Genomic DNA, 13,755 nt, shown 5'->3' on the forward strand with positions numbered 1-13,755 from the left:
ATCAACTTCCTCTTTATTTAAACAGCATTGTACTGACTCAAAGCCCGACATTTATACTCATGCCTTCATCGGGAGCCAAACAGGAATACTGGGAAGTTAACTACTTATACATTTCCAAACATCACAAGGCGTCCTAATCCCACAATAATTTCCCACATTTCTCCTTTTGCAGTAAAGAATGAATCTCTTACGTGTTTATTAATACATTAGTGACTTTTGTATTCCATTAATGAGGAAGGTAGATTCTGTTTCGTGTAACTCTCATGTCTCTCATCAGCTGAAGGATTCCACTGGAGTAACAGCATTTATAGGCTACCACTAAATGACAGAAAAGGTCTGAGAAATTCCTCAAAACTGAGAATATGAGCTTCATAATTTTTGTAAGCTTGCAAGAAAAACTATATTCGAGTTAATCAAAATGTTTCTCATATAGTGAATCATTCTTTCTGGTCATGCATTGCTCCGTAGCAGTTTTATTGAGGGAGAAACTACTCCTCAGGTCCAGAGGAACAAGGCGTATCCAGCGCGTGACGTCAGCGCCTCCCGACGCAGCTTGTTTTGGAGGAAGTGGACAGAGCTAGGCTAGGCTAGCTGCTAGCGTCTACTACGGCAACAAGACGAAACAACACCGCTGTACCAAAGCGCTCCTGTTACACGAAGAGGGGGACAAACGTCGGCAGTGGCAGTTTTGATTTTGATAAGTGGAGTTAGCTGCGAGGCTAGATATTGGAGAGCATTGAGCTGACGACGAGCTAAAACCTGTTGTTTTGTTGACGTTTAGACATTTAAAGGAGCTGTTAGCCTGCCAGCTAGCCTGCGCCTTTGCTAACGCTCACAACCCGAGGCAGAGGAAAAAGTCCACAAAGACATTTTTTACCGCAGGATCACCACCCAGGTTGGTTTATGTTGACTTTAGTTGTTGTTTACGCTTACGATATGCCTTGAAGACTTAACTGTCGTCAAGTAAGTTTTACATTTGTCTGTAAAAACCTTGCTTAGCTACACTAAACGTTAGCTTAAATTAAGAAGTGTCACTGATGTGGTAATTGTCAATGGACACGGTGTAAAAACGCCTGGCGTAAATTATCTTAAAGATTTGAACAATTCTGCACTTTTTTCCTACAATATATGTTTAATCGTTTTCGTGCTTTTGCCTATTTGTCTAGTTCGAGTTTAGATCTGATCTCAAATGTACGTGCATGTTTATTCTGCCTTGCTAACCCTTTGCGAGTGTGTTTGATGTTTTTATGGTCGTTGGGTAAAATGTTGAGACATGGACACTGTGGGGATATTAACAACCGCACAGGCTGATAGATTTAGGAATTATACATTTTTATGTGTGTTGAATCCAACCGAAGTATTTGCTGTGCTAATCACGCTTGCCAAGTCATGGTTCCGTTAGTCCTGTGTTTTAAAACCATGTGATCAGTCCCTGACACAGTGTCATGGGGTGCAGATTATGAGAGCCGCACCGAGAGCTCTGCTACTCTTGCCTCATAGTAGTTCAAATATAGATTCAAGCCGTAGCTTCTTGTTCCCGTAAGAAGTTATTACATTAAAACGTTAAGTGATATGTGGATGAAACAATTGAATATTTGTGTCGATAATGCTCCGAGGTTTAACCTGAACGGAGCAAGGATTTAAAGCTCATCGGTAATAGTGTTTGGACTTTGGTCATTACAGCTGTATGAGGGTGGTTTATTATTACAAAGTGCACTCAGCCGAAGTCAGTGATGTTTTGAGCAGGCGCAAAGGTGAGAATGTCAGGTCTCTCATTGGTTTCAAGTAAGCAGCTTCTGATGATCTACTACACCCTCTATTAGCAGATAACAGAAATATGGTTGTAATTCCCCAGTGATATACAGACAGGTGACAAATGAAAGGAAGAATCTGATTAAGGTATGCCAATGCTTCCACACAGGTGCGCTGCCAGGAACAAGTCAGCAATAAACATCCTGTCATGCTGTGTGTTATGTAAAAATATGCTGAGCAGGCCCCATTGATTCAGATGTTAAGAGGAAAAGATCTCAGTGATTTTGAAAGAGGAGTCATTGTTGGGGCACTGGTGGCAGGGACTTCAGTCACAAAGACACTTTTTTGTATCGTTACTAGGCAATGACAAAATCACCTGTCACAACCATAATCATTATTGCACTGTGAAGTAAACTCACTACAGGCCTGCTGTTTGCTGTTTAGATTATGGTACTATGGTTAGTGAAGTCATATAACTCAGTCAGTAACAGACACCACTAATTTATCCTCCGTGATTGTTGTCTCTGCTTGTTAAAGGCACATTTGAAAGAGTTCAGTGGTGCAAAAAACATAGAAACTGGTCTATGGAAATGTGGAAATAAAGATTTGGTCAAGTGAGTCATCCTTCACAATATTCTCGACAAGTGGGCGAGTGTATGTGTGATGTACACCAAGACAGCAGTACAGGTTTGAATGCTTGACCTCAACAGTGAGGGCATCCAGTGGCTCTGGCAGGCTGTGGGGGGGGGCATTTTGCTGGCATAGTTTGGGTCCACTTGTCCCTTTTAGAGTCATTGCAAATCAATACAAAGTTGTTCTGAGTGATCACCTTTATCATATGATGAAGCATTTCTATCCAGATGGGAGTGGTCTCTTCCAGGATGACAATGCCCCATCTGGAGGGCATGAGTGGTCACTGATTTATTTGATGAGTCTGAAAATGATGTGAATCATATGTTATGGCATTTACAGTCACCAGTTCTCAACCCAGTTGGAACACCTAAGGGGATTTTGACGTGTTGGCACTCTTCTTCATCTGGTGGCACGTGGTGGCCCAACCCTAAGACACTTTGTCAGTTTTCAGCTCTTAATTTATCACCTGTCTGTATGTACAGTATGACTTCAGATGAACGCAATGGAAGAATTTAGGAGAAATACTGTATAGATCCTTAATAGGAAGAAGAAAAAATTGAAATGTTTAGGGTTTTCAATTTTTTTCATTGCTTTGCTTGCTGTTTTATTTTCAGAAATGTTAGTTTGCGTGCATAGATCATAATTACAATGCATCTGCCTGTCTGGTAGGGCAAAATACAGACCTCATAGAAGTCATAGAGTCATAACAATTTACTGTTGTACTGTATAGGTATGTAATTATTAACACAATCCATGATTGCATTCACTTTCTTTTGTGGTAACTGGCTGTTTGTTCCCTTGTTTTTTGTTGTGAATTTATTATAATATTCAAGCTTCATCAAACTTGGGAATGAAACAATATCATTTTGTTTCATTGAATAGTTTGTCAGCAGCATAAATATTTCAAAATCAGTGCTAGTTTACAATACTCTAAAAACAATCATCTGCAGTGACAAAAATAGCACATCTCATTTCAGCTGAACAACCACAGAACCACATTGTTCAACATATTTGTAACAAAGTGGTGAGAGGATATTTAGAGGCTCGTATTGTACAGTGCAGTTCAACACATTTCTATTATTGCGTTTTTCTTTGTTTGTGCAGTTAATGTAAGTCAAGTAGAGCGGGCTCATATGGTCGAATTCCTAGAACTGGTTCATTTCTTTGGAGTGTATTTAGAGACACACACATACCTGATCATCTTTCAGTGAAACCTGTTGGCTCAAATCAAATGATCCTCTCTCAGCTAATGCTGTGTTCATCTTATTTGAGCAGTTCCAGCATGTCTGAGTTTTTTTCCTCTCTAATGTATTCATTTATGTCTTCACAGCTGTGGCACAATGACATCAAGGAAGAAAGTACTACTTAAAGTCATCATCCTCGGAGACTCTGGGTGAGTGATATTGAGACATACGCTTAAATGAGAAAGTGTTCATTAAGGTATTGAATGTGCTCCGATCAGTACATTTCTAACACAAAAACACACATACATGGCAAGCTAAGAACCTTTTTTTATGATTCACTAATCATTTAATAATGGCAACTTCCTTTGTTTCACTTGTTTCTGCCCCTCATATGTTCTGTATATGTGTTGCGTTTTCCTTTTCTAGAGTTGGGAAGACTTCATTGATGAACCAGTATGTGAATAAGAAGTTCAGTAACCAGTACAAAGCCACAATAGGTGCTGATTTCTTGACGAAAGAAGTCATGGTGGATGATAGACTTGTCACAATGCAGGTATGGAGGAAAATACATTTCACAAAAATTCCACACATATTATTTTCATACCTAAAACGATCACTAGCAATACAATAAAAGGCAACTGTTAATATAGTACTACTGTAAAAATGCTTTATATTGTACTTACTTTTCTGTAACTGTTTTTAAACACATTATTAGACATAGTTAATGACTTCATCCTAAAGTATTATACATTCAGTAAGGAAAACAAATCTCTTTTTTCTTAAAATGTGTATGTTCACTTCCATGGTCAATTTTCCATCACATTCCCAGTTTAGGGATCAGTAATGTGATTTTATTTTTCCTTTAGTGTTTAGTGTTGGAGTTTTGGAACTAAACTATTTAGACTACCAAAGACTGCAGGATAGTAAGTGTGTGCAAGTGTAAATGTATTTACAGGCACACTTTCTATATACATGCACTGTATCTTGATAATATGAACACATTTACTGGGTTATTTCAAAATTGGTCTTGACATGAATTCAGTTTTTTCGAGATTACTGTGACTCACGTTCAGATTTTTGATGACTAATAATGTTGGATTAAAGATGCTTTTGGTGCTTAAGGGAAATTACATTAAAGGGTCTATCTGCAAGAATCAGAAATTCTCATTAGTGACACCAGTGGCTAATAAGTGAACTGCAGGAAACAGCCTTTTTGCATTTGCGGCACAAGACTGTTGCAGGTGATGTCATTTTCCTCACTTACACTTCTCATAATTACATAAAAGACCTCTCACAAACTAAGCCTCATCACCCAACTCACAGAAATAGTTGTCAGCCACCTGAATCTAACCCGACCTGCAAACCACAAACTTTTTCTTTTGCCAACCCTATTTAATAAACACCGGTAGGCTCGGTGAGTTGTGGTCAGGAAGCCGCAAGCTGTGGTTTTGTTGTGAAATATGTACTTGTTACAACCTTGGGCCCCCCAAAAGGGTTAAGTTATGCTCTGCTTGAGGAAATAATGTTTTAGCTGTGTGTGTGCTCAGGAGTGGGTGACTTGTCATTGTAGGGGCACCTAGCTCTAGTCTCTTTAGTGGGAGAGCTCATTTTTGCATGGTGTTTCTATTTGGATGGCACCATTTATGTCGTGTCATATTCGCACTTAGTACTGTGAAAAAAATTGTCACGTCTTTTTATATTTTTGCTGAAAATTCGCATTCACATATAAATCAGTCCACAGACAACTGAGAAAGTTGAGGAAGGTCACATTTTTTAAAGTTATGTTACAACCCATTCACTAATCAGCAATAAAAAAATAATAATAATACATTTATACTGTTTCACAACTCTGCAACATTTTAATAGAGAATTTTGAATAATATGCACAATGTTAATGTATCAAACCTATTTGAGCTAACTAAATGCTGATTTTCTCTCCATTGTGTATCTCAGATTTGGGACACAGCAGGTCAGGAGAGGTTCCAGTCTTTAGGCGTTGCGTTCTACCGGGGAGCAGACTGCTGTGTGCTGGTGTTTGACGTGACGGCACCCAACACCTTCAAGACTCTAGACAGCTGGAGGGACGAGTTCTTGATCCAGGCCAGCCCTCGAGATCCGGAGAATTTCCCCTTTGTGGTTCTGGGCAACAAGATCGACCTGGAGAACAGACAGGTACAATCAGATTTGAGAGGATGTTTTTTGAGTGTTTAATAGTAATTTTAGAGCCCTCAAGTCAGAAGTAATGATGTTTTTTCTGAATTTGAACTAATGGAACCATTTTCAAAGTAGCTTGTGTAAAACAGTCATTCTGGTTCGTCTGATGTTTCTCAGTATAACATCAATTCCTTTTCTGTTTCAGGTAACAACCAAGCGAGCACAGGCTTGGTGCCAGAGCAAGAACAACATCCCATATTTTGAAACCAGCGCCAAGGAGGCGATCAATGTGGAGCAGGCCTTCCAGACTATTGCACGCAATGCTCTTAAACAGGTAACAGCAATAGAACCGGTGAACACTTTTAATCAGTGAAAGCCGGGAGACGTCAAGTGATGCTCACCCGCGGTTGTGTCGTCTGTTTTCAGGAGACCGAAGTGGAGTTGTACAACGAGTTCCCCGAGCCGATAAAGCTAGACAGGAACGAGCGAGCCAAGCCGTCAGCGGAGACCTGCAGCTGCTGAGGAACTCTGAAGATCTTCGGGGGGGTCGTCATTGCCCTCATCACCCTGTCTTGCCTTGTCATTATATCCCCTTCCCCATGGCCCACTGTGTTAATCCCTAATGCCCAACATACAAGCAGCATCCCACTCATAGAGTATACTACTACACACAAACATGCTGCACCCACCTCCTTATATATACAAAACACACATTTTCTATAAAATAAGTCTCCTAGCCCAAAGAACACCTTAAGGAAACATTATGGCATTTACTTGTATGATGCTCATTACTTCTGTGTTTCCCCTCGTATTCTTTCATGGTGGCAGCGGTTTGGGCTACCCTCATTTTCGGTTTCATATGTATCACTGCTTTCACACCCATTTTTTGGTTCTCAGTGCTTTTACTTTGGGATACTTTAAAATGGTAAATCGAAACATTATCTCTATACATGTATGTGTTTATGAGTCAAGTTAAACAACCCGTTTTGTTTTTTTTTGTTTCTTTTTTTTTTTAATCAAAGTTTCTTTAGCAGTGGTGGTTTTCTTACTTTCACGGCCCGCCACTGCTGCATGAATAGAGGAAACACTGCTCCTTTCATTTTACTCATTTGTGTTGTGGCTTAAATTAGTTTTACACTCAGAAACACTCGTTACCATGGTTTCACTTTACCTCATGCATCCTTAAAAAAAACAAACAAACTGATACTCGTCGGGGATTCAGAGCTGATGTCCTGAAGGATCAGAATGTGTGAAGGTGCATGTGAAGATCACATTAAGATGCTGCCGGCTGATTCTCATTAATTAGTCAAGTAGAAAATCCTGTTAAATGACATGACCATCATTCAATTGTGTACAGGTTGTTTTTTTTGCACTTTGCTGTCATATACAATAACTGAAGATTTGCTCAGACATCTCATTTTAGAGCCACAATAAATGCAGTTGTAGCTCAGGTTGAGGACGTAGTGTGAATCCAGATTTCATGTAAGCGCTGTCCCTAATAATGCTACCTGCTGTTGCTCTTATTGGGGAAATGAAGGTTTGTCTTGTAATCAACTATCTTTGGTACAACATTTGACGTGGGAATGAACCAAATCAAGACAGCGTGTCATTCTACCTGACAGTCCTGAAGAGGAGAGAGATTTTTCTCAAGTATAAATATCATTCATAACTAAGTACTATTAGCTAGTACATTTCTTCTTTTTACTGTCAACTATTACAAGACTTTGTATATTTGCAAACCTCTCAATCATTTTGTGGGGAAGGCAAAAGTTGTGTTGTAAATCTCCATATCTGACTGCCAGTTGCTCGTGTTGGCAAACAATTTAAGTGCTTGACATTTCTTTTAACCGATCAGATCTTTAACTGTCTGTTCGTATTATGTTAAAACTTTGAAATGCATTATAGATTACAAGATAGCTTACATACTGTAACTTTGAAAGAAGAAAAAAAAAATGTGGGGGGAGTATTGGCATTCATCATTATTATATTATTAATATGATAAATGCATAGCATCTACATTGTTTCAAAATGTCTTTGCGTTTCAAGTAATAAGGGTAATAAAAATCTTGAATAAAGCATACTGTGTTTATTTCTGACATTTATTGTATAAATCTTTAACTATAAAGCAATATCCATATCACACAGTTGTTACATTTAAAACATTTTGCTTTATATCGAAGAAACAATTTTTCTAAAAAGCTTTCAAAATGTAATGTAGAATAAATCAGATCTAAATGGTGTTTTCAACACTGCAGAGTTTTCAGTCCAGTTCATCTCTTCATTTGGTTTTTTGTTTCTTGTTGGGTCCCTGAAGCCACTGCTGAAGTGGTCCGGCAGACTTTCGCTGAGTCTTTGCTTTGCGTTTATCCTCTTCCTGACTCTCACGTGTGTCGGTCTCTTTCCTCTTTGAAGGGGCAGTAGTCAGCCAGCTCTTCATCATCTTAGTGCTGGCTGTGGGCTTGGGTTCCTATGGGTCAAGGGTCAGATTAATCAGCACAAACCTCTAAATGCCAGACAGCTGACATCACATGGCTAAAGCTTTAAACCACAGTGAGTGAAATGCCACATTCAATCTTGTACCTTTTTGCTGTTAAGATCCACTGGCTGAAGGCACTCTGGAGAGTTGTTTCGTGAATTACTGACAAACGATGACACAGGGTGAAAAGTCAAAATGTCTTTTGACTGAAGCAGTTTTATGGCATCTAAAGATTTCACTTTTCCAAAATCAAGCCATCTTCTCACTTCTTCCTCTCCTTCCAAGATGGCTGGCATCCTAAAACACATTAACACAACAATGTAGAATCTCATACCTACCCAAACAAAACATTTTCCACATGAACTATTGTTACCTGTCATGGATGCTTTGCAGATTTGGGGACGCATTCACAGTGATTACACTATAGGTGTAAAGGGGTTCTCCACCAGCTGGAGGTGTCCAGCAGTCAAACACTCCAGCCATAGTCAGCAACTTCCATCCAGTCCACTCACCTGGGGTTTCCCCTTCCTTAACAACACAGCAAAAAGCATACTGTAATGTTAAAATGATAAAAATTTGAGAAATTTAAGAAAGAATTTGTTGGTTTGTGACTTATGGAGTCCTAAGCCTGGCACTGACAACAACACTCAAGCATGTGTTCACGTGTTGCGTTGCATTTTGAATTCTACAGAAACACCTGGTGGACACATGCACATTTGTTTCGGCCCTTCTTCCATACAGGAAATTTTCAGCCATGGTAATTTCCGCCAAAGTTGCATTCTCTAAACATTTGTTTTGGATGAAAGCAAATGTTCATGGTGCTTACATTACTATAGAAAACCCACAACTTACCTCTATCAGGTCACGGGAGGCCTCTTCTGAAAGGCACGCTGTCTTAGAATTCTCATTATTGAGGGCTGAGGTCGTGGGGTCATCAAGACCCTCTTTTTTCCCTGCAGTTTGTGGGAAGTAGATGAAGAAGGGCTGCTTGCCTTTCTCCTGCTTCCTCCATTCGTAAAAACCGTCAGCTAGGATGACACAACGCTGTCCGTTTAACAGGGGGTCCTTGGGGAAGAAACAGTGATCAGAGACAACACATAAAACAAACTGATAGAAATTAAGGTGCTTATCACTCAGCAATCTCGTGTATGTAAGTATCTTACCTTATACGATTTCTTCTCCAGTATGTTCTCACTGCGACAGTTGCTGGTGCTGTAATGCATCTCACTTGGGTCATTCCCCTTGAACCAGGAAGGTACCAAGCCCCAACGCATCGTGGTCAATACACACTCATCCACAGGAGCATTCTGAAGACACAGAAAAGGCAGGGACAAAATAACATAAACACCTGTAAGTCCTGTAAATTATGAGGTAGGGCTTCCATGGATTGAAGTTTTTTTCCAGGACATCCCACAGATGCTTGATCAGATTGAGATCTGGGGAATTTGAAGGCAACTTGAACTCTTTGTCACGTCCCTACAATTGACCAATTTCTGTGGTGGGGCGCATTATTCTGCTGCCATCAGGGAATGCTGTGAAGGGGTGTAGTTGGTCTACAACAAAATTTAGATCGGTGGAACATGTCCAAATAAAATCCACATGAATGCCAGGACCCAAGGTTTCCCAGCAGAACATCACTCTTCCTCTGCCTGCTTGCCGTCTTCCCATAATGCACCCTGGTGCCATCTATTCCCCAGTTAAATGTCACACATCAGTGTTTCCTCTACCATTATATTTTATTTAATTGTATTTTTTATATAGCACCTAATCACAACAGAAGTCGTTTAAGGTCACTTTTCCTATAGAACAGCTCTACATCGTGTTCTTTTAATAAATAAAAAAAGGCTGATGTGATCTAATTTATGCAAAAGCATTTTGTTCACTCTACATCGTTGCACATTTACAATTCTCCTCTGCTCTCTGTTTTGTGAAGGGTGACACACACACACACACACACACACACACACACACACACACACACACACACACACACACACACACACACACACACAGATAGAGAGACCGTGGGAGAAAGTGTCATGTCATCCCCAACGGAAAATATCTGTTTTTTTATATGCAATCAACCACAAACTGAGGCCAAACTAGACAACAGACTGGTTGCCCACCTGCTGCATCCGCTCCCCCTGACAAGCAGCAAAAGTGGAGCCACCAGAGGGTGACAGGTTTCGACCCAACTGTAAGTGAGTAAGGAACTAAATAAACAAATAAATATTATACACACACACATAAATAATTTGCATACTGAAAAAACCTCTCAAGACCTGTCGTTTTGAAGGTGCTCTGCTGCCCATTTTTCCTACTTCCAACACATCAACTTCAAGAACTGACTGTTAACATGTTTAATATATCTCACCCCTTGAAAAGAGCAATTGTAACAAGATTTGAATGTCGTGTCTGATTGGTGTATAATGCTGTCCATTGTAATAGTAATGCAATATATAGGGGAGACTGGGGACAGTTGCAACAGGGGACCGTTGCAACAAGTCTTATTTTTCCAACCAGAAGCATGCTAGAGTGATGACACTCACACTGCAGATGCTCAGTTCGACCCACTGCCCACCAAGAAGAGCAAGGCCATATTGAGCATCTGGTCCTGCTTTTATCAAGAAAAGTAAGTTTTATCATACTGTCCTGACCTTTTGTATGAGTGAATCCAAACTTACCAGTTTGAATCATTGTTTTGTTGACTATTCAGTGACATGGTTATCATGTGTCAATGTCAGTGTGGCTAGCTAGCACATGATGTTTTGTCATGACTAATACCATGGTTGCAACTAGCCACATACATTTTCCTGTGAAAACAGGGGAAAAGTACATTTATTTGTTGTCCTATAGTAAATAAATCACCTAAAAGTAGAAATTGTATTCTGTTTGTTTTCAGTATGCCAAGAGTGAGGAAGAGAGTCACTAACAGAGGGGTTCCCCTCAATATTTTGGAATGAGACTCAGATATTGTAAGAGATGAGGGCAAATCAGTCAGGGCAGTAGCCAAGGCTTTCAACATATGCCACACCACATTATTCAGGTTCCACAAAAAAGAGAGACTTGCAAGTGGGACATCAAATAAGATACCGCTTGCAGTGTACTGGACCAGCAAAAAAGTATTCTCAGAGGACCAAGCTAATTATTCCATTCTTCTTGTCACACTGAAATATTGAGTTGTAATAGCTTCAGTAACATCTGCACATTGACACAAGGTAGGCCTATGATAAATATTACTAAATAAATAATAATGAATTAGTTAAATTTAATGTGTTTTTAATATGTTGTAACCGTCCCTGATCTGTGTTGCAACTGTCCCCATGTTTGGGGTCAGTTGCAACATCTGAATTTTTCTATTCAAATCAATATTGTGATTGATATGTTATATGTAACCATCTTTAAATGGTATGGGTAATTAGCAGACATGTGTAAGTTTAATATGTAAAGGTTTGGTGGGCCTAGTCCAAATAGTCTCTGAGTAACTGAGAGTAATGTAAAAAGTGTTGCAACTGTCTCCAGTCTCCCCTACTACCTGTGGTTAATTCTTGCAGCTCTCAGGTTGTGGTGTTGTTGCACTGAACAGTATATGTAACAATATGGAAGCTTGCATAAAGTAAATGAACAATAAAACTAATATTATTTTCCACTTTTGCAACATAATGCATCAGGGTGCTTTTATCATTAAATATGTAGCAGTATCTATTACTTAACTTATTTACAAAGTGTCAGATGTGTGTCTCTGATGTTATAGTATGATGAGTAACTACTTACTACTCACAAAATGTAATGTTCATCTATGTGGTCGTTCAATTAACGCAGTTGTGTTTTTACAAAGCTCTCACTGACACGTAGGGTAAGACAGCTTACCTTGTCAAAATGTCTCTGTGAAAGCAGAACGGGACCCATGGACTGCGGACTCTTGTTGTAAGAGGGCTGGTATTTGTCTGCATCTCCATCCTTCCAGCGGGGTTGTCTCCGCCGCCCACCTCGGTCTCTGTAAGAGCAGGCTCGGCTCACCTCGTCAGGAGCCAAAGTACAAGCAGTCCTTCCACACATTTTACTGATGAGGCTACTACCTGAGGCAGAGGGGTCAAAAACAGTAAAAACAGTGTTAGCGTGTTAGCTTCAAACTAACCTCAGGAAACAAAACTTCTTCATTCAATTCATTTTTTGCACTGGCTGTAAATGCACAAGTTAGAAACGGTGTTCGGCTTACCTTTTTGGGTGTTATATTGTTAAGGTTCAATTCTGTATATGTGTCTGTGTGTGTTAACGCTATGTTGTGAGGGTATATTTGTTCACTGGGACATGCCCTGACAGCTACTAACCCCTAGTGCGCATGACAAACCTGACGTCAGAGCAGCCTGAGTTAGGGCGCCAATTTTTTTCCTAGGACTGTGTAGAAAATGCACAAATAAACATATCAGAGAATGTTTCTATAATGCTAGGAAAATAACTCCACGAGGAAATTGGAAATTTTTTTTGGAATGCTATTTTTGTGGATATTAATTGGCACACGGCGTGGCTTGTTCCTTTTAAATTTTGTGTCACAAATAAAATCTGAGAATTACTTTTAAAAATACTACATAACATATAGGCTAACACATATATCTAAAAATTCCTTGACACCAATAACAAATGTACCTTTTGTAAATCTGAACCTGAAAGTGCAACTCACTTGTTTTATGGTTGCTCATATCAGTATATTTTGGAAAGAACTTGACAGCTCTATACTGTGCAAAACAACACATAAAATCAACATTGAAGGGAAGAACATTATTACTTATTTCGAATTCAAAGAAAAGAAATTATGTACTACTGTCAATCTTTATATTTTATTAAGAACATTTCACATCCATAAATGTAAATTTCAAAACTCATCTCCATTATTTAAGGATGGGTAGCCTATCCATTCCGAGGTTTTCAATCAATAAACTGTCACATACAATTTTCATTTATACGGAAGATTATGAAGTCTGTCAGACCAGGGTTATGTTTTTGTTTTGTTTTGTTTTTCTTTGTCTTTCATTTATTATTACTGTTAATAACCCTTACTATGCCTTCACATGACTGTAAACCATGTTGTTGCTATTTCACAAGCTGTGAACTGGAATGACTGATCTTTTTTGTACATGGCAAACTTCAATAAAGTTTTCGAGAAACGTTTTTTTTCCTAGGATGGCGATGTCATAACTCGTCCTATTCTGACTATGATTGGCTAACACTCGTTACGTTTGTTATTTGTGTTGGTTAGATTTTAGTTATGGTGAGTGGGTTCATAGACATATATACGCATAGACATATAATATGTCTTTGTGGTCTCTTTATATGTCTATGTATATACGTATATACTGTATGTCTATGAGTGGGTTGGTTAGCTTTAGGGTTAGAATATCAGGATAAGCCAATCAGAGGAAGAGTAGGGGCGGGTCACGACTTCGCAATGCTAACAAAGTAAGAAGAAGAAGAAGAAGAAGTAAGAAAGTAATACCAAAGTCTTATTATAATGTCTCTGGTAATACTGCGAGTGGGACTGCGCAGTCAATGTTGCCC

The 13,755-nt window shown here is 39.2% G+C and overlaps 2 protein-coding genes across 2 annotated transcripts; one reads left to right on the top strand and one right to left on the bottom strand.

Moving 5' to 3' along the window:
- Positions 1-586: 586 nt before the first annotated feature.
- On the top strand, positions 587-7,801 carry LOC128355188 (ras-related protein rab7). Its single transcript, XM_053315428.1, has 6 exons — positions 587-895; positions 3,716-3,778; positions 3,996-4,122; positions 5,523-5,741; positions 5,929-6,057; positions 6,150-7,801. Exons 2-6 carry the CDS (start codon positions 3,726-3,728, stop codon positions 6,243-6,245), a joined length of 624 nt encoding a protein of 207 aa, XP_053171403.1. The 5' UTR covers positions 587-895; positions 3,716-3,725; the 3' UTR covers positions 6,246-7,801.
- Positions 7,080-12,496, bottom strand: hmces (5-hydroxymethylcytosine binding, ES cell specific). Its single transcript, XM_053315427.1, has 7 exons — positions 12,419-12,496; positions 12,070-12,278; positions 9,363-9,506; positions 9,052-9,264; positions 8,573-8,727; positions 8,304-8,496; positions 7,080-8,190 (listed from the first exon to the last, which is right to left on the bottom strand). Exons 2-7 carry the CDS (start codon positions 12,256-12,258, stop codon positions 8,002-8,004), a joined length of 1,083 nt encoding a protein of 360 aa, XP_053171402.1. The 5' UTR covers positions 12,259-12,278; positions 12,419-12,496; the 3' UTR covers positions 7,080-8,001.
- Between the last annotated feature and the right edge of the window lie 1,259 nt (positions 12,497-13,755).

Source organism: Scomber japonicus, chromosome 3 (genome assembly GCF_027409825.1).
Source record: "Scomber japonicus isolate fScoJap1 chromosome 3, fScoJap1.pri, whole genome shotgun sequence".
NCBI lineage: Eukaryota > Metazoa > Chordata > Actinopteri > Scombriformes > Scombridae > Scomber > Scomber japonicus.